This window comes from Leopardus geoffroyi, chromosome C1 (assembly GCF_018350155.1).
Source record: "Leopardus geoffroyi isolate Oge1 chromosome C1, O.geoffroyi_Oge1_pat1.0, whole genome shotgun sequence".
Classification (NCBI taxonomy): Eukaryota; Metazoa; Chordata; class Mammalia; order Carnivora; family Felidae; genus Leopardus; species Leopardus geoffroyi.
Genome location: NC_059328.1, coordinates 48,622,968 through 48,645,211, shown reverse-complemented (window position 1 = coordinate 48,645,211; position 22,244 = coordinate 48,622,968). Strand labels below are relative to the sequence as shown.

The 22,244-nt window shown below is 40.0% G+C and overlaps 1 protein-coding gene across 12 annotated transcripts in view; it reads right to left on the bottom strand.

Annotated features, from left to right (window-relative positions):
• The window catches only part of FGGY (FGGY carbohydrate kinase domain containing), a 419,791-nt gene that overhangs the window by 114,290 nt on the left and 283,257 nt on the right, over positions 1-22,244 (bottom strand). For all 12 annotated transcript variants that reach the window (XM_045477592.1, XM_045477599.1, XM_045477591.1 and 9 more), the window contains one exon: positions 3,932-3,993. In XM_045477592.1, coding sequence (XP_045333548.1) covers positions 3,932-3,993 — 62 coding nt within the window. The remainder of the gene's footprint in view (positions 1-3,931; positions 3,994-22,244) is intronic.

Here is a 22,244-nt window from a genome sequence, read left to right as displayed (position 1 = left end):
ATGAATTGCTGCTTCTGTACCACCCTGTGCTGTTGTTTCTCTGAGTCTGCACACTAATCCATAAATCTCTCTCTCTTCTTCTCTATAAAAACTATTCACATGAGGCTCATCCACAGAGTAGAGCTGTGGAAATTTTGAATATTGCATTCCAAAATCTACCTATCCCTTAGGTTTGTATTGGGCTTTAAGATCTTCAGAGACTGGCATTTCCACAATCTATTTTCATCCACATAACATCTGTAAAATGAGGTAAGCAAGGAAGTATTATTGTGGTTTTATGGGTGAGGAAACTGAGTCACTGAGACAATTATGGCAGAAATGGCACAAGAATCCAGACCTCCAATTCCCAGCCCAGCATTCTGGCTACTTTACCACACTTTCCGCAAGAAGGTCAGCAGGTTATGGATGACTGCTCTGCTGCTTAACCCTAGAACCACCACCACCAAAACATCCTCCACTTTTATAACCATTAGTAATAGTGGCAGAAAGAACTGTTGTCATAATTGTCACAGTAGAGTTTACAAAGCCTTGCCAAATACATTACCTCATTAAAATCAAAGCAAATTCTCAGAGGTACCCAGGGCTGGTTCTTGCAGAGTGACTACCCCATGTTCTGATGGGGAAACAAATTCATATGATGATGCATGTTGGGAGCTGGGGTTTGAATCCAAATGTCTGAACTCCAAATCCAGTGTTCTTGTCTTTGGGTTTGTGGTTTATGAATGCTGGATTCCTTCAAGAATCTGATGAAGGTGATGGCCTCTCTTCAGAGAATTATACCCGTAAGAATACAATCAACAAAACTCTGCACACAAATTAAGGGGTTCGCTCATGATCTGAAGGTAGGAACCCTTGCTCTAGGTTACATGGTCTCTAAGCCAAATAAAGTGTGAGTTGATGAAGTTACATGGTGTGATCCCTCTCAGTGGTAAGAGGGTCATAACCAGGGATTGCTAGAAGGGAAAGCTTCTGAAGCTTTCCTTAAACTCCCTTTCAGGACCATTCCTTATCTACATCCTGACAATAGACTGCTTTTTTTTTTTTTTAAGTTTATTTATTATTTGAGAGAGAGATAAAGAGTGCGCAAGCAGGAGAAAGATAGAGAAGGAGAGTGAGGATCCAAAGTGGGCTCTGTGTTGACAGCAGAGAGCCTGATGTGGGGCTCAAACTCACGAACCACAAGATTATGACCTGAGCGGAAGTTGGGTGCTCAACCGACTGAGCCACGCAGGTGCCCCCAGACAGCTTACATTCTAGTATAGTATGCATCTCATTCTGCTCTGTGTAGGTGCCTCCCCTATTAGAATGTAAGCCCCTTGGTGGGGTGGAAATGTCTAATATAAGTAATGACACCCATAACGACAACTTCTATCATTACTACTTTCATTCCCTGAAAACTTAGAACAGCTTGACCCTTGTCACCATATGCTCCCCACTATTCAAACAGGCTCCGGAGTCTATGGTATTAACCTCTACCTTAGACTGTCTCTCATTTTCCATGTACTTGCTACATGGGGTTTTTCTGTTAATATTATAGCATACCTTACTTTTCTAAAAAGGCCCAACAGCACTCCTGTCTTAAGCAGTTAAAAAAAATAATAAATGGATTTCATTTTGAAGTAACTTTAGACTTACAGAAAAGTTACAAAAATAGTACACAGATTTTCCTATACTCAACACCTAAGAAATTAACATAATTATTGGTTTTTTTTTTTTTTTGAGTTTATTTATTTATTTTGAGAGGGTGGGGAGGGACAGAGAGAACGGGAGAGAGAGAGAATCCCAAGCAGGCTCCACACTGGCAGCACAGAGCTTGATGTGGGGCTCGAACTCACGAACCATGAGAGAGGTGTTGTCTGCCAGATCTCTCCACTGTGAAGTTACCCTTTTGCCTTTGCTATTAATGAGTGAGATACTTTGCGACTATGCATGTATCCTGCTTTGCATCATACTTTCACTCATTAATTTCAGCATCCATTGGTGATTCTTGCTTGCAACAAGTGCTGTTTGCCTAATGATGATCTTTTAGTTCCATTATTCCCTCCACATTTATTTTTTAAGGTCTATCTATTTTGAGAGAAAGAGAGAATGATGAGGGGAGGGGCAGAGAGAGAGGAAGAGAGGAAGAGACAGAATCCCAAGCCGACTCCACACTATCAGCACGGAGCCTGATACGGGGCTTGAACACACAATCCATGAGATCATGACCTGTGCCAAAACTAAGGGTTGGATGCTTAACTGACTGAGCCACACAGGCACCTCTCCTCCACATTTATTAATTTCAAGTACATGGTCCTTGCAGTGCAAAGGGAAATCTGCCTTTTCTTCCCCACTTATTTCTTCAATAAGTATGGCCTCAAGGAGTCACTTTATACTATCATTACTAATTCAGTTGATCAAATTGTCCCCAAAGACCACTGAGAGATTCTTAGTGCTGGTTCCTGTGCCCTTCGACAATTCTTCTTTGAGTAGTTCCTTACTTTCTGGCATCACAAAACGTTCACGTGTATATGTTCCCCGCCCTCTCTTTGGAATCGGCCATGTTTCTAAAACCTACTTTTTGGTAGAGAACACTATTTAAAAACCAGCATCTGGTGCTAGCCATGCAAACTGCTCCTAGGGGTCATTGTTTCTAGGCCGTCTCAGCAGAGAACACAGGGAATATATGTATGTGTACTCACATGAACATATATACTGGATTTATTTCTCTCTATAGCTATAGCTCTACCTGTACATAGCTACACCTACACACATACATACAAAATCACAATTTGATCCTAATATCTCCAATTTCCACCCACTACCACAGGGTTCATTGTAACCTTCCCTTTCCCTATTTAAGAGAGGCCTGGCTCCCATTATCCATAATATATTTATTTATTTGCTCAGTTGTGGTATACACATGACAGATTTTCAGAAGAGCTCATCAGACATTTATGAAAAACAAATTTAGGAATTAGACTATAATACTCAAGTATAGTTATTTTATCTTTAACCATACATTATACTATCAAAACATTTTTCCCAAAATTACTTAAATTAGTTCCTTTCTTTCCCAAACCCTTCTTAGTGCGGTTATGTTATTCATTATTAATACAATACGTTTCGTTTTTGCTAACTGTATTTTATTTTGCCTATTCTCACCACATACGTATATCCTCATAACTATCTATCTACCTACCTTACCTAACCTACCTACCTAACCAAACTTGCTCCCTCCCTCCCTCCCTTCTATTTTCAGGGATACAAGAAGCATCACCATGGTTCTAAGAATTAGGGTATATCGAAAAACATACTCAAAGAAGTACCATTTCCACCTATGACCCTGTTTACACTCCCCCATATTTCTACTGCATGCCTACTCACCACCTCTAGGTAACCAGTCTCGCCACTTTCTGATTTAACTTCCCTGCATTTCTCTTGCACAAGTAAGTACACATATAGTTTCTTATAGTCATCTTCCTTCTACATAAAAAGAAGGGAACTGTAAACACTTCTTTGCTTTCTTCACTTAACAACATTTCCTGAAAATCATTTTGTAGCAGTTAATATCCTCAGTTTTACAGATGAAGAGAAAGGCTTAAAGAGATTGGATAACTTGCCCAAGGTCACACACCAAGTAAGGAGTAAAGCTGGATTTGAACTTGAACCCAAGAAGTTCTGATCCCCAAATCCATGTTCCTTCTACTACATTAGAGTCTCTCAGCCAGGGTTCCTGGCATATTCTTTGGGGATCTCTAGTTTCTTTGAATTCTCTTAGATCATTTTGAAAATTAATGCATGTACGTCCTGGATCATCTTATAACCAAACACTGCCAGGCATCTTCACTGCCCATAGGAACTGAAAATCACACATCTGCCTAAAGGGACTGAATGCCTTCAGTGCAGGAATGCACAGGAGCTTACAAAAGGGAACAGGGACAGCAGTTACCTGGCTGTGGCCTTGGCTTGTAGTTCAGGGAAGGCAGCATGACCCTGCACCACGTGGTCTATCTGAAAAACAAGAGAGATGGGTCAGTTTTACTGTTTCTCGGATTTATGTTTAAGCCAGAAAGGGATATATTAAAATGTCTGTTTCTTTCCATTCTTTGTCCATAGAGGATCTATGCTAAAATGCTAACTCAACTTCAGTGTCATAGCTATTTCAGAAATTTAGCTTGGCTTAACCTACTATCAGCCTTTTGATCCACAAAACAAAGCAGTCTAAAGAAAAAAGTAGCAGGAAATGAAACTCTCAGGCTAAAGTGGCAGCAACAGATAGTATCGGGTCCCAAAAGGAGGGGTGATGACAGGAATGAGAAGGCAGTAACTCCAGGTATGGGGCAAAGGGTCTGGGTGTTGAAGCACCAATCTCCGGATCACACCATTTCCACCTCCCCATCCAAGCTGTTAGCCCAGGCAAGGTCAGGCCTTGAATTACTTACTGTGTCTTACCAAACGTGGGGGGAGGGGGGGGAGTGAAAGAGACAGAGGAGGAAGGAATACTAACTAGTTCAAACAACAACAACCACAAAGGGTTGCCTTAGAGCTGTCAAGAGGACCCCTCCTGAGGAAGTGCCCTGCAGTTTGGAGCCGCCGCAGGCACTACCCAAAATGACGAAACGGAAGAATTCTCCTCAAAAGAAACTCCAGGAAGTAGTGACAGCTAACGAATTGATCAAAAACGATTTAAGGAATACAAAGGAACAAGAATTTAGAATAACAGTCATAAAATTAATCGCTGGGGTTAAAAAAAGCATAGAGGACATCAGAGAATCTATTGCTACAGAGATCAAGGGACTAAGAAATAGTCAAGAAGAGCTAAAAATGCTATAAATGAGGTGCAAACTAAAATGGAGGCGGCCATAGCATGGACTGAAGAGGCAGAGGAGAGAATAGGTGAATTAGAAGATAAAATTATGGAAAAAGAGGAAGATGAGAAAAAGGGAGATAAAAAAATCCAGGAGTATGAGGGAAGAATTAGAAAACTAAGTGATGCAATCAAATGGAACAATATCTGAATCATAGGAATTCCAGAAGAAGAAGAAGAAGAAGAGAGAAAGGGGCTGAAGGTGTACTTGAACAAATCATGGCTGAGAACTTCCCTGATCTGGGGAAGGAAAAAGGCATTGAAATCCAAGAGGCACAGAGAACTCCCTTCAGACGTAACTTGAAACGATCTTCTGCATGACATATCATAGTGAAACTGGCAAAATACAGGGATAAAGAGAAAACTCTGAAAGCAGCTAAGGATAAACAGGCTCTAACTTATAAAGGGAGACCCATAAGAGTAGTGGGAGACCTACCTACTGAAACTTGGCAGGCCAGAAGGAATGGCAAGAAATCTTCAAGGTGATGAACAAAAAAAAATATGCAGCCAAAATCCTTTATCCAGCAAGTCTGTCATTCAGAATAGAAGGAGAGATAAAGGTCTTCCCAAACAAAAACTGAAGGAATTCATCACCACTAAACCAGCCCTACAAGAGATCCTAAGAGGGATTCTGTGAGTGAAACGTTGCAAGGATCACAAAGGACCAGAGACATCACTACAAGCATGAAACCTACAGACAACACTGAACGTAAATGGACTAAATGCTCCAACCAAAAGACACAGGGTATCAGAATGGATAAAAAACCAAGACCCATCTATTTGCTGTATACAAGAGATACATTTTACATCTAAGGACACCTTCAGATTGAAAGTGAAGGTTAGGAGAACTATCTATCATGCTACTGGAAGTCAAAAGAAAGCTGGACTAGACATGCTTATATCAGACAAACTAGACTTTAAATTAAAGGCTGTAACAAGAGATGAAGAAGGGCATTATATAATAACTACAGGGTCTATCCATCAGGAAGAGCTAACAATTATAAATGTCTATGTGCCAAATATGGGAGCCCCCAAATATATAAACCAATTAATTCCAAACATAAGCAACCTTATTGATAAGAATGTGGTAATTGCAGGGGACTTTAATACCCCACTTACAACAATGGATAGATCATCTAGACACACGGTCAATAAAGAAACAAGGGCCCTGAATGATACGTTGGATCAGATTGACTTGACAGATATATTTAGAACTCTGCATCCCAAAGCAACAGAATATACTTTCTTCTCGAGTGCACATGGAACATTCTCCAAGACAGATCACATACTGGGTCACAAAACAGCCCTTCATAAGTATACAAGAATTGAGATCATACCATGCACACTTTCAGACCACAATGCTATGAAGCTTGAAATCAACCACAGGAAAAAGTCTGGAAAACCTCCAAAAGCATGGAGGTTAAAGAACACCCTACTAAAGAATGAGTGGGTCAACCAGGCAATTAGAGAAGAAATTATAAAATATATGGAAACAAACGAAAATGAAAATACAACAATCCAAACGCTTTGGGATGCAGCGAAGGCAGTCCTGAGACGAAAATACACTGCAATCCAGGCCTATCTCAAGAAACAAGAAAAATCCCAAATACAAAATCTAACAGCACACCTAAAGAAAATAAAAGCAGAATGGCAAAGACACCCCAAACCCAGCAGAAGAAGAGAAATAATAAAGATCAGAGCAGAAATAAACAACATAGAATCTAAAAAAGCTGTAGAGCAGATCAATGAAACCAAGAGTTGGTTTTTTGAAAAAATAAACAAAATTGATAAACCACTAGCCAGGCTTCTCAAAAAGAAAGGGACATGACCCAAATAGATAAAATCATGAGTGAAAATGGAATTATTACAACCAAATCCGTCAGAAATACAAGCAATTATCAGGAAATACTATGAAAAATTATGTGCCAACAAACTGGACAACCTGGAAGAAATGGAAAAATTCCTAAGCACCCACACACTTTCAAAACTCAAACAGGAAGAAATAGAAAACTTTAACAGACCCATAACCAGCGAAGAAATTTAATCAGTTATCAAAAATCTCCCAACAAATAAGAGTCCAGGACCAGATGGCTTCCCAGGGGAATTCTACCAGACATTTAAAGCAGAGATAATACCTATCCTTCTCAAGCTGTTCCAAAAAATAGAAAGGGAAGGAAAACTTCCAGACTCATCCTATGAAGCCAGCATTACTTTGATTCCTAAACCAGACAGAGACCCAGCAAAAAAGGAGAACTACAGGCCAATATCCCTGATGAATATGGATGAAAAATTCTCAATAAGATACTAGCAAATCAAATTCAACAGCATATAAAAAGAATTATTCACCATGATCAAGTGGGATTCATTACTGGGCTGCAGGGCTGGTTCAGCATTCGCAAATCAATCAATGTGAAACATCACATTAATAAAAGAAAAGATAAGAACCATATGATCCTGTCAATAGATGCAGAAAAAGCATCTGACAAAATTCAGCATCCTTTCTTAATAAAAACCCTCGAGAAAGTCAGAATAGAAGGAAAATACTTAAACATCATAAAAGCCATTTATGAAAATCCCACAGCTAATATCCTCAATGGGGAAAAACTGAGAGCTTTCCCCCTGAGATCAGGAACATGACAGGGATGTCCACTCTCAACGCTGTTGTTTAACATAGTGTTGGAAGTTCTAGCGTCAGCAATGAGACAAAAAAAGAAATCAAAGGCATCAAAACTGGCAAAGATGAAGTCAAGCTTTCACTTTTTGCAGATGACATGATATTATACATGGAAAACCCGACAGACTCCACCAAAAGTCTGCTAGAACTGATACATGAATTCAGCAAAGTCACAGGATACAAAATCAACATACAGAAATCAGTTGCATTCTTATAGACTAATAATGAAGCAACAGAAAGACAAATAAAGAAACTGATCCCATTCACAATTGCACCAAGAATCATAAAATACCTAGGGATAAATCTAACCAAAGATGTAAAAGATCTGTATGCTGAAAACTATAGAAAGCTTATGAAGGAAATTGAAGAAGATACAAAGAAATGGAAACACATTCCATGCTCATGGACTGGAAGAATAAATATTGTCAAAATGTCAATACTACCCAAAGCTATTTACACATTCACTGAAATCCCAATCAAAATTGCACCAGCATTCTTCTCGCAGCTAGAACAAGTAATCCTAAAATTCGTATGGAACCACAAAAGACCCCGAATAGCGAAAGTAATTTTGAAGAAGACCAAAGTGGGAGGCATCACAATCCCAGACTTTAGCCTCTACTACAAAGCTGTAATCATCAAGACAGCATGGTGTTGGCACAAAAACAGACACATAGACCAATGGAATAGAATAGAGACTCCAGGGGCGCCTGGGTGGCGCAGTCGGTTGAGCGTCCGACTTCAGCCAGGTCACGGTCTCGCGGTCTGGGAGTTCGAGCCCCGCGTCGGGCTCTGGGCTGATGGCTCAGAGCCTGGAGCCTGTTTCCGATTCTGTGTCTCCCTCTCTCTCTGCCCCTCCCCCGTTCATGCTCTGTCTCTCTCTGTCCCAAAAATAAATAAACGTTGAAAAAAAAAAATTAAAAAAAAAAAAAAAAAAAAAAGAATAGAGACTCCAGAATTGGACCCACAAAAGTATGGCCAACTCATCTTTGACAAAGCAGGAAAGAATATCCAATGGACAAAAGACAGTCTCTTTAACAAATGGTGTTGGGAGAACTGGGCAGCAATATGCAGAAGGATGAAAAGAGACCACTTTCTTATACCATTCACAAAAATAAACTCAAAATGGATAAAGGACCTGAATGTGAGACAGGAAACCATCAAAACCCTAGAGGAGAAAGCAGGAAAAAACCTCTCTGACCTCAGCCGCAGCAATTTCTTACTTGACACATCTCCAAAGACAAGGGAATTAAAAGCAAAAATGAACTATTGGGACCTCATGAAGATAAAAACCTTCTGCACTACAAAGGAAACAATCAACAAAACTAAAAGGCAACCAATGGAATGGGAAAAGATATTTGCAAATGACATATCAGACAAAGGGTAGTACCCAATATCTATAAAGAACTCACCAAACTCCACACCTGAAAAACAAATAATCCAGTGAAGAAATGGGCAGAAAACATGAATAGACACTTCTCTGAAGAAGACATCCAGATGGCCAACAGGCACATGAAAAGATGCTCAACGTCACTCCTCATCAGGGAAATACAAATCAAAACCACACTGAGATACCACCTCACACCAGTCACAGTGGCTAAAATGAACAAATCAGGAGACTATGGATGCTGGCGAGGATGTGGAGAAATGGGAACACTTTTGCACTGTTGGTGGGAATGCAACCTGGTGCAGCCGCTCTGGAAAACAGTGTGGAGGTTCCTCAAAAAATTAAAAAATTTTTTATGACCCAGCACTAGCACTGTTAGGAATTACCCAAGGGATATAGGAATGCTGATGCGTAGGGGCACTTGTACCCCAATGTTTATAGCAGCACTTTCAACAATAGCCAAATTATGGAAAGAGCCTAAACGCCCATCAACTGATGAATGGATAAAGAAATTGTGGTTTATATACACAATGGAATACTACTTGGCAATGAGAAAGAATGAAATCTGGCCTTTTGTAGCAACGTGGATAGAACTGGATAGTGTTATGCTAAGTGAAGTAAGTCATACAGAGAAAGACAGATACCGTATGTTTTCACTCTTATGTGGATCCTGAGGACTTAACAGAAGACCATGGGGAGGGGAGGGGGGAAAAAAAAGGTAGAAAGGAAGACAGCCAAACCATAAGAAACCCCGAAAAACTGACAATAAACTGAGTGTTGATGGGGGGTGGGAGGGAGGGGAGGGTGGGCGATGGGCATTGAGGAGGGCACCTGTTGGGATGAGCACTGGGTGTTGTATGGAAACCAACTGGACAATAAATTTCATAAAAAAAAAAAAAAGAGGACCCCTCCTGATTGAAAAGTTAGCACGTGAAAAAAAATACAAAAAAGAAAGAAGAGCTATCACATGAGAAACTGGGACATAGCTCACCAAGGATAGAAATGTCTAGGCTCTGTGAACAACTACCCTCTTCTCATTTGAAATTGCATCTCTCTGATTTTATTCCTTAATCCACTGGGTAGCTCTAAACAAAATAATATATAACGGTATCAGGAAGGGAAATGTTTTCCCATGATGTTACCACCCTGCCTGCTAAAACACACCCAACACTGTACTTGTGTTCCTGAACCTCATCTGTGTGTCTTCCCAGTGTTCACATGAGTGTCCAGGACTCCAAAACCATTGGGACCAATTTATTTTCATTGAGAGTATGAACTGATTGGTTATTTTGGCCTCATGGAGAGAGGCTCTCTAAGCATGTTTCCTAACATGTATAAAGGGGAGGAGAATTTTTTCTGGAGCCACGGAGGCCAGGTCTGGGTTCTGGCTCTGATACCACTTAGCTGTGTGACTTTGTGTAAGCCATTTAACTACTCTGAGTCTCAAAAACCTCCTGTGCCCTCCCCCAGCCTCCCTTTAAAACAGGGGTGCTGGATATCGACAGTGTCTACCACAATGTCAACAACAGTGTAAATACCATCCCCTAAAATTTACTGACTCATTTACCATACATCGACACTGAGCTAAGCATTTTACCTACATTTTCTCATATATTCCTTACTCTGCTTGCAGGAAAAAGATACTATTCTCTATTATGGAGATGAGAAAACTGGGACCAAGAGAAACTAAGCAACTTGCCCAAGGTCAGAGGGAGTAAATGACGGATCTAGGTTTCAAACTGAGAAGGTCTTCCTGTATCTAAAGTCCTTGTTCTTAACTACTATGCCATAATGTCTACCAAACTTGCAGGTATACGTTGCTGAATTCCATTTATACAGTAATGCAGAAATGCTCAAACTAATATCAAAGCAATTGGTCATTTCAGTGGGAAAAAACTATGCAGGTTTCAAGTGTTAACTTCCTACAGGTTCAGCTTTGGGTTACTGTGATGGAGTGCGTCTGGACCTTAAAGAGTCGCATCAGTGATGGATAAGTAAAGTCATTACTTGATTTGATGCTAATTTCTATAGGAACACCTTCTGAGTTCAGACAAGGGAGATTTAAATGAGTGTCCAGTGAGAAGCACAGAAACTAGCATGTGTGGTGTGTGCATGAATGTAGTTATTCAGTATTTAATGAATGCCTAATGCATCAGGTACTGGGACTAGGTCCTGAGAATACAGCAGAAAGTAAGAAATACAATACATATAATACATAATAAAATAAAGAGGTCATTAATTTGGCAATTATTAAATAGGTGGGAGAGGTGAGGCTTCAGCTGAGAGGCTGAGAACAGGCAGCTTGGAGGAGTAGGGAGCTAGGGGCAGGATATGCTGGGAACAAGGCGGTGATGACTAGATATGGAGATGCAAAGACATATATGGTTGTGGACAGTAAGGAAACTGGTGAAGTCCTGAGCCTGGCATATCATTGCTACTCAGGAAATGTTTGTGCAAAGATGTGGGAGGCACGAAGCATAATGGAGGCACATCATATACTCACGCAGTGCCATGTATTCTGGAAGCACTACCATATACTTTACATCTGTCTGTATGGGGCACACTTTGGTCACAGGGTGACTGCTAACTTAGAGAATACATGAAGTGGTGAAGATATCGGATGGATGCGGGGGTGGGCAGACAGTAGTTCTTGAAAGTCAGGTAAGCATTTATAGTTTTATTGGATTAGAGACCATGGAATTATTTTGATTTGTGTGCAAAATGATGAGAAGTTAAGGCAAAGCAGTCTGGTAGGGTATGCAGGATGGAGAGATGACCAGACAGGGAGGGCAGGAAATGCAGCCTGGGCTCAGAGGCTGATGGTGAGAACAAGAGGCAAAAATATTTCCTGTTCTTTCTCCATTGTGGCACTTGTCAAGTTGTTTTAAACAATCACTAGTTTATAGGTCTGTCTTTATCTGACACTCCAAACTCTTTTAAATCAAGAGCCCCATTATTTCCCAATCCCCAGTGCCTACGTCAATGCCTGGTGTCTTGAATGAATGAATGAGATATATTTGGAGAAAAACAAAACAAATTTAGTGGCTAACCAATTATAGAATATAAGGAAATCAGAGTCAAGAATGACTTTTGGGTCTAAGAAAAGGAAATGTGGCCATGTTAATCATGTCTTTTTATTTTCTGTATTTCTGATGCTTTGATTCTATGACCTTATGGACCCTGGAGAGACTGCCCCTCCCAGGGCTGGCAAGTTCCAGAGAAAGCAAAGGACTCAGCACACCTGAAAGCATACCTTTCATATGCAAACTAACCACTCCAGAACCCACCTTCCCCCACCTCAATGGGCTACTGCTTCCTGCTCTAAGCAATTCAGGGCCAGGAACCAGAAGGCTAGGACAAGCCTGGTGCTTCCCTTGGGTGGCGTGGTCCTGGGGTGGCGTGGAGTGCCCCCTCCTCTTGAGAACTGTGAGCAAGGAACCATCCTTTCGATGGCAATCAACCCCTGATCTGTTGGCCTCATACCTGAATAATAACAAAATCTACATATTAAAACAGTGCCTTAGTAAAAAAAAAAAAAACAAAACATAAGCTTTGGAAACAAGACTTGGGTTCAAATTCATGGTCTATACTTACATTCTGTGCTACCTAGGAATTTACTTGACCTCTCAGAGCCACATCTCCTACAACTGTAAAATAGGGATAATAAAATGTGCCTTGCAGGGAAAGTAGTGGCCAAGTGCCTGGTATATGGGTGTCTCTCAGTTCACAACATCATCAATGAAAAAGAAGGGGGTATCACCAAAAGAGTAAAAATGGTTGGGAAAACAGAATCTCAGATGGTCAGCTGCACTCTGCCTCCCCCCCCCCCCCCGCCCCCGCCCCTGCCCCCAGCATCTGGTGGTAAAGGCCCACTCTGGTTAGCAAAGAACAAGCCAGTTTTTTCAAATAACTGAGCACTCATTTCAATAGCCTGGAGTGCCTGATCGCACAGCTGATCTCTCTATTTATGTCCCATTCTCTAATGCATTTAGTCCAGTATAGAACATAGGGTCCTATTAGTGGTTATTTGTTTCTCCGTAAAACAACCAGTTTAACCACAATGACTGTATCTGCCAAGTGGTTGCCTCAGAAATATATAGACAGAGCTCGCCTAACTTTATGACTACTTTCTTATTTCCTCCATCTTCTCAGATTTCAGCTCTGAGAGCAAGCAGAGAAGTCTACAAACTATATGGATAGGTAGGAAGCTTGAGCTGGATGCAGTCAGATCTTCTTCAGGATGGCTTTCTAGATCAAGAGGGAAAAGCTACCTTATGATATATAATGAGAGTTGGGTTTTTAGGTCCCTCCTTACAAAGGTGCCATCTGTATTTGGAACATGGGAGAAAGAGAAAGACAACACAACACAGAGATCATAGATGGGTAGTATGAGGGAACATCTGGCTCACATATGTATTTTATTTGTGTTATATAATGTTTAAAAAAATCAGCCAGTATTTTTAAATTGGGAGATTCCACTTGAAATCCAGATTCTGGTTTCTCTTGGAAAACTGGCATATGTAAAACACTGGCCACACATATTTCCCCATGGCCAGAGTCAGCTGGAGCTGATCCCTTCAGATAGGACTGTACCCTTCACTATGTAGGAGGCACCACTGGTCTCCACCATTCCCCAACAACAGGCACCATATTTTACCAATTTCCTCATCATGACAGCACTCATGTTTTACTTGTAGGAGATCTATTTCTCTATGCCCATCTCTCTATGAAAGGAAGGAACATAAAATGTTCTCTAGAGCACCATGAGTTGAAAGAAAAACTTCTCTGTGGAAGAAAAAAAAATTGTTTGCCTTGTCTTTATTCTTTAATGCTGTCTGACTCCTTTAGGCATTTGGGTTTTCAACTCTTGATATGACAGGAGGAACACAAACAGGGACTCCTAAGACCGCAGTCAATTCTGGCTCAGGGAATGACCTTACATAAGACTGTTTCTAATTCTCTCTCTGCAACATTTAAGAAATTAATATGACAAATAGCCAAGTGTTTGTAAAATTACATGGACGACCGCATTGCCTGAGATATCAAAACTGCTGGCACAGAGTTCACAGGCAGGACAAACACATGACACAGGTGACTTCTGAATTCCAGAATTTTAGGTTCTACGATCATTTTGCTAGGACATAGCTATCTTCTTGAATGTGGGGTTTTTCTCTATTAAAATCAATTTTATGTATTAGTCTCAAGGCTGTCTTTTACCTTACTTTGCAGATAACAAAATCATTAGGCTCAGAGAAATGTTCACTGCTTGCCACAACTCCTTTTCGCCTTTTGCATTTACCTGAAATGTCACTTTTTTCATCTCGGCTATTCCAACTCTTTCCTTACCTCGCCTTCTTATCTCAAAGCAAAAACATTTTGCCTGATTTTTCCCAGACTTGAAACTCTCATAAAAATCTAATGGAAGAAGAAAGCCCAACCTAGATAACTTCTTTTATGTTGCTGAAAAGAATTGTGGGTTTCAACACTGAACAGTTCTTAAGAACAACAAACATTCCTGAAAGAAAATGTAAACCGTGTTTTGTTTTTTTTTTTTTAACTTTAATACTAGCTTTAGATAGAACCGCTTCACTTACAGGTGGCGGACAAATTCTGATTTAATGCAGAGCTACTTTAGTTTCATTCAACATCAAAGTTAATAGCTTTGTGTATTTTTATAGTTTGTTAATTGATTCATTTATTCATGAAACTAATGTGATATATAGCTACCCTGTGCTAGGCATCACTGTAATAATTGAAGATTCAAAGATAAATTAAAGTCATTGCTCTCACAAAGCTCTGCCTGTCAGTGGAAAATGGGCACACCAATACTCACATATGGCCTCAGAAGATTAGGCTCTTGGTAGATTCCACAAATGTTTATTGAACATTTACTCTGTTCTAGTTGTAGTAAGCACACGGGATTCAGTGGCCATGGAAAGGAAGCTCAACCCTATCATACAAATGCTACCCTAACTTCTGGATGATCTCTGAACTACATTATAGGCAGCCTAGCTAAAGCTGAAAAAATTCAGCGGAGATTTCAGTAGGTGCCCATCACAAGAAAGGCAAAATCTGAGAGTTTGAGTTCAACCAAATAAACCACCTGTTAAAAACAAACAAACAAACAAACAAACAAAAAGATACTCTTCAGAGAAATAAGAATAACCCAGCGTCTCTACAATATATCAATCATAATGTTTAAGACATGATCCCAAATTGCTAGACGTATGGAGAGAAGGAAAATGTAATCCATACTTATGAGAAAAGCCATTTAATGGACAATGACCCTGAGATGACACAGATACTGGATTTAGAAGGCAAGAATTCAGCAGTTTATTCTAGATCTGTCTCCTGAGGCAAGGGAAACCAAAGCAGAAATAAACCATTAGGACTACATCAAAATACAAAGTTTCTGCACAGCAAAAGAAACAGTCAACAAAACTAAAAGACAGTCTACTGAACAGGAGAAGGTATTTGCAAAGGACATATCTGATAAGGGGTTAGTATCCAAAATATACAAAGAACTCATACAAATAGGTGAAGGGGAATGGGAGTACATTTATCTTGATGAGCACTGGCTAATATGTGTTATTGCTGAATAACTATATTGTACGTCTGAAACTAATAGAACACAGTATTAAGTGCACTGGAATTAAAAGAAAAGAAAAGAAAAGAAAAGAAAAGAAAAGAAAAGAAAAGAAAAGAAAAGAAAACTAAGAAGTAAAATAATAAAATAATGTATACAACTCAACACCAAGCCCCCCCCCACCACCACCAAATAATCAAATTAAAATTTGGCGGAAGACTTAAACAGACATTTCCCCAAAGAAGACATACAAATGGCCAACAGACACATGAAAAGATGCTCAACATCACTCATCATCAGGGAAATGCAAATCAAAACCACCATGAGATAATCACCTCACTACTGTAAGAATGGCTAAAATAAAAAAAAAAACACACAAGAAATAACTAGTGTTGGTAAAGACGTGGAGAAAAAGGAACCTTCATGTACAGTTGATAGAAATGTAAATTGGTGCAGGCACTGTGGAAAACAGTATAGAGGTTCCTCAAAGAATAAAAAATAGAATTACTATAGGATCCCTTAATTCCACTATTGTGTATTTATACAAAGAAGACAAAAACACTAATTCAAAAAGACATATGCATCCCTATATTTACTGCAGTATTATTTACAATAGCAAAGATATGGAAGGAACCTAAGTGTCCCAATAAAGAAGAGGTGGTATGTATGTATGTATATATGTAAATACACACACACACACACACACACACACACACACACACACACACACACACTGGAATATTACCCAGCCATCAAAAAGAATGAAACCTTGCCATTTGCAACAATATGCAGGGGCATAGAGATACGATGCTAAGTGAAATGTCAGAGAAAGACAAATACCATATGATTTTACTCATATGTGGAATTTAAGAAACAAAACAAGCAAAGAAAAAAGAGACAAACGAAAAACAGACTCATAACTATAGAGAACTGATGGTTACCAGAGGGAAAGTGGGTGGGTAGAGGGATGGGGAAAATAGTGATGGGAATTAAGAGTACACTTATCATGATGAGCGTGGAGTATTGTATAGAATTGTTGAATCACTGTATTGTATGCCTGAAACTAATACAACACTGTACGTTAATTATACTGAAAATAGAAGCCAAGACTACATCATTGTTAACGAACTTGAATTTAAATAAAAAATATGCTGAAAATAAAAAAATAAACAAAATAAAATCAACATGAAGAAAAATTTGCTATATATCCAAAAAAGGAGGTGAGGTGAGAAGAAGACTAATATTGTTGCTTGATCTGAGCACTGGTATGTATTGACATTATTGAATGTAATATTGCTCACCTTAACAAATAAACATTTAAACAAACAATAAATAAACCAAAAAAAATGAAGTCAGTAGTTTAATGATGCTTTAGGATAGGAGAATATTCTCATAATCAATAAATAGAGAAGAAATAGCAAAGAAACAAAAACTATTAAAACGGAAATTCTAGTATTGATAAATATTATACCCAAAATATTTAGTGGATAGGCATCACACTGATTGAAGATAAAAGAGAAAAGTCAATGAACTTGAAAAGAGACCCAGAGAGAGTACCTAATTGTGAGGGGGAGGAGGGAAGGAGGGGAAGTGAGGGAGAGAAGGAGACAGAGAGAGAGGTGGGAGGGGTGGTAGAGAGGCAGAGACTGGGGGAAAAACAAAATCCCTCATGGGCCTATGGGACAAGGCCCAAGGGTCTCAAATATATGTAACTGGAGTCACAGTATGAGGAATAAGAGCACACGGGGCCTTGGTAATGAGGTAGGTCTGTGAGTATGGGTGCAATGGAGATGCCTATATATCATACAGGCACACCCTCTGATGATATTAAGGGGCAAATATATAGTATCATCCCCCAGGGAAAATACCTAAGCCAGGGGTGGTACAGATTCATGGGAACCACACCTCTACTCTTGTTGCTAAATGAAGATCTGCCATATCTATTACCTATAAAACATTTGTCTTATTGTTCCTAGCCTCACATTGCTGGTGTTTCTTATTACTGCATTAGGAAATGTATTGTCAAGAGCCACCACCTGTGCTGAAGTTTACTCTCACTCCAACTGCTGGGTCTGTGGAAAGGATGGCTTGCTAGGTCACTAGGGAACCACAGTTCTAAATACTTTCTTTTGTCTTCTAGGTATATTAATCTTGTGGTGCTGTTTATATTGCTGCTGTGGCATACGGATGCAGTATTTATCTATGTTTAAATAAATAAACGCTGACAATTTCCCAAACTTGGTGAAAGAGAAAAATTTCCAAATTCAAGACGTTTAGCAAATCCGGGAGAAGAAGGATAAATCCAAAGAACACCATGTCTGGGCACACCATAATAAAAATCAAAGGTTAAGAGAAAATCAAGAACGTGGTAGAAGAAAAATAACATACTGTACGCATGGGACAAACAATACCAACGATGGTGGACTTCTCCTGAGAAAAAAACAGTGCCAGAATACAAGATAGTAACATCTTTAAGCACTGAAGAAAAACAAACAAAAAACCTGTCAACCATGATTATTTTTTATTTGAGGGAGACAGAGAGCACAAGTTGGGGGAGAGGGGCAGAGATAGAGAGAATCCCAACCAGGATCCCTGCTCAATGTGGAGACCGTCACGGGGCTCCATCCCATGACCCGGGGATCATGACTTAAGCTGAAATCAAGAGTTGGAGGCTCAACTGACTAAGCCACCCAGGTGCCCCAACCAAGAATTCTGTATTGAGCAAAAATATCTTTCAAGATAGAAGGTAAAATAAATCACTAAAAAAGGGAAAAAAACCTATTTTTTTTTCTTTTTTGTCAGTACAGCTACAAGAAATGAATAAATGCTGAAGTGGGTTCTCCAGAATAAGGAAAATATTAGATATTTACATTTTCAGAAAGAAAAAAAAAAACAACGGGGATGGTAAACAGGTAGGTAAATGCAAAAGATAATGGTTGCTTCTCAGAATTTCCTTGAAATACGTATGACTTATTAGGGACTGAATTGTATCCTCCCAAAATTCTGATGTGAAGCCCCAACCTTCCATGTGACTGGAAATAAGAGACTTTACGGAGGTAAATAAGGTCATACGAGGTCACACGGGTAGGGCCCTAACATGATAGAATTGCTGTCCTTATAAGAAGAGCAAGGATCACCAAAGCTCTCTCACTACATGCATGCACCTGGAAAAGGCCACGTGAGGACACAGGGAGAGGCTGCTGCCCACAAGCCAAGAAGACAGCTCTCACCAGAAACTTAATTTTCTAGCACTATGGTCAGGGACTTCTATCCACCAAACTGTAAGGAAATAAATGTTTATTGTTTAAGTCACCAGTCTATGGTATTTTGGTATGGCACCCTGGGCAGACTAATGCGTTATTTAAAGCAAACAACAGGGGTGCTGGAGAGGTTCAGTCAGTTAAGAATCATACAGAATCATACAAGAATACATCTTGATTTCGGCTCAGGTCGTGATGTCACAGTTTGTGAGATTGAGCCCTGCATATGAGATCAAGCACTGCATCAGGCTCTGCATTGACAGCATGGAGCCTGCTTGGGATTCTCTCTCTCCCTCTCTCTCTGTCCCCTCCCCTGCTCACACACACACGCACTCCCTCTCTCTCTCAAAATAAATAAATAAACTTAAAAAAATAAAAATAAAGCAAACAACATAGCAACTACTATATTGTTGGATGTATAACATATGTAGACATCACGCAAATTATGACTTATAGCATTTAAGAGTTGGGGGGGGTAGCATGTAACTACACAGTTGAATGCTTTTTCTATATTGCATGAAGTTTATAATATACAATCTAAGTAGGCTATAAAGTTCATGACGTTTATTGTATATAATTCCCAAAGACATCATTTAAAGGAATTCAAACTATCATGCCTAAAAAGCAAATAGAAGAATTTAAATGGAATTCAGAAAATTGAAAGATATTTGAATAATCCAAAAGATGGCAGAAAAGGAGAGAGAAAAAACAAAAACAAAAACAAAACAAAACAAAACAAAACCAGAACCACAGAAAACAAAGAGCAAAATGGAAGACCTAAATCCAACAACATTCACCTTCACGCTGAATTGTAGGTAGTTTCAACATCAGAGTAAACATCAGAGATTACAAGACTGCAGGAAAGCAACACCCAACTATATACTGTGTATAAAAGATGCACTTTACATAGACTGGGACGGAGAAAATGGTGCTTTGACTGATGGTGCTGGGAGAGAAGGTTAAAAAAAAAAAAAAAATGGAGAGATGTTATACATTTTGGACTTAGAATCCATAGGACCTTCTGACTGGATGTGGCCAGAGAAGGGAAGGGAGAGTCAAGAATTCATCCCAATTTTTTTGTTTTGATAAAAATATAAATGAGGTGGTCTTTACTCAAATGAAAACAAATAATTGAGGATCAACACAGAGAATGTATCAGTTACCAGAGTTAGAAAACGGTAATTCTGAAATCCCCACCCCCACCTCCTTGACATTGACTCTATCTTCTCTCCATTGATAGCAACGCTATCCTTCAGAAACCTTGACCTCTCCCTCTCTGCTGCACCTTTCACATCCAATCCATCAGGAAACCTCACCGTCTCTACCTTCAAAATACATCCCCAAATACGACCACGTTTTACCAGCTCCACTGCCATCAACCCCATCTCTCAGCTGGTTTACTGCAAAAACCTCTTTGGGGTGTCACTGCTTCTGTCTCTCACACCCCCCATCCCACAGTTTATTCCCAACATAGCAGTCAGGCAGCAGTCTGAATGATCCTTTAAAAACTAAGTCATAGCTGTCCTGTGCTCATAATTCTCCAGTGGCTTTCCATTTCCCTCAGAGCAAAAGCCAAAATTTTCACAGTGACCAATAATATAGTCCCAAATTATCTCGTAAACTTATTCCCTACAACTCTCATTTTGGGTCATTCTGCTCCATCTTTGTGGCCTCCTTGCTGTTCCTGTAATGTCGCAGGCAGGCAATCCTCCCGCAGGACCTTTGCACTGGTTGTTCCCTTGGCCGGGTACATTCTTCCTCCAGGTTTCCAAATGGCGAATTTCCTTCCCCTCCTGGTTGTTAAGTTTGTATGTCACATCAGTAAGGTTTACCCTGACCACCTTTTTTTAAAATTGCAAACTGCTCACCTGAATCCATAAGCTTACTTCCTCTTTTAACAACTTTAACCATAAAATAAACTCTATGGCTTTCTCATTCTATGTATTGTGTATGATCCGTCTCTTCTTGTTAGAATGTAAGCTTGACAAGGGGCAGATTTTTGGAGTGGGGTGCAGAAGAAGCTATTTTCGTCACTATTTCTCACTCAGAACGGTAACATGAACATAGGCACTCAATAAATACTGGCTATTTAAACAAGCATCACTCTAAAGAGTTTAGACTTTATCCTACAGATAACTGGAGAGGTGTCAAGAGTGACAGGGTCACATCTATGTGCTTTCAACACATAGTTGAAATTTTGTGGACTAAATGTTGTGTCCCTTCAAAATTCACACGTTGAAATCCTAACGACCAAAGCGATGGTATTGGGAGGTGGGGCCTTTGGGAGGTGATTAAGTATGAAGGTAGAGCCCTAATGAATGGGATTAATGCCTTTGTAAGGGGCTGAGGAGACCAGAGTCCTCCCCTTCCACTTCTTCCTCAACCCAGAAGAGGATCCTCACCAGAACCCAACCAAGGTGCTGCCTTGATCTTGGCCTTCTGGCCTCTACCGCTGTGAGAAATAAAGTGTTGCTGTATATAAGCCACCCAGTCTATAGTACCTTGTTTGAGCGGGACACACTAAGACAAAAGAATCAGAGAGGGAAGGATTAGAAGAAAGAAGGTCATCAGGGAGCTGTGCAGGAATCCAGGTGCGTATACAAAAAATACAGTGAAAGCCTGGGTGGGAGGGAACACAGAAGAGTTTATTTATCCAGGGTAGGTCTTTGTATCCACGAAGTCATTTCAATTAGCCAATGTGAAATGCTGGGGACATACCTAAGCCTATACACAGAATCTGTCAATACTGATACACATAGCATTTTTTCTCTCATGGTCCTACAAAGCCTGTCAACTGTATTTGCTTCAATACGTTTGAAAAGAAAGTCCTACTAACTCACAATAATTGCTTCTCAAGGGACTATATAAGACAAGTGTAGGAAAAACTCAAAAATGTAGCTCCACAAAAGTCAGGTCCGGTTCTGGAGAGATCTGGGGCTTCTGGTAGCCCACTTGGGTTTGAATCAAAGCTTCCCCACTTACAACTATTAAGGCCATGATCAAGTTACCTCATTGTTCTGAACCGTAAAACTGACGTAATAACACTGGCCACACAGACAGGCTGGGTTGATCAGAAAGGGCCTGAAGGTGTTTGTCACATAGCAGATACTCCCAGTAGGCTGCAGGGGTAGCACAGTCTATGTGCGACACTAACTAATAATTATCAGGTCTCTATCCAGCCTTCCCATTAGATGATAAGCTACTGGAGGACAGGAATCGTGTGACCGTATTCTTGCTTGGCCCAGTGTAATCACTGCAACATAATGGAAGGGGTGAAATCACTATCTCCATCCATGCACCCCATGCACCCACAATGCAATGTCTTTGTACACCCAGTTATGGAAGACTGACTGACTTCCTGAGGCTAGGGCCAGGCTGACTAGCACTGGGGATAAGGCAGGGGACAGAGAGGCTTCCCAAAGCACAAATGCAGAATTCTGGGCACACAACGTCTTGCTACATGGTGACCCTGGAGCTTAAGTTCATAAATT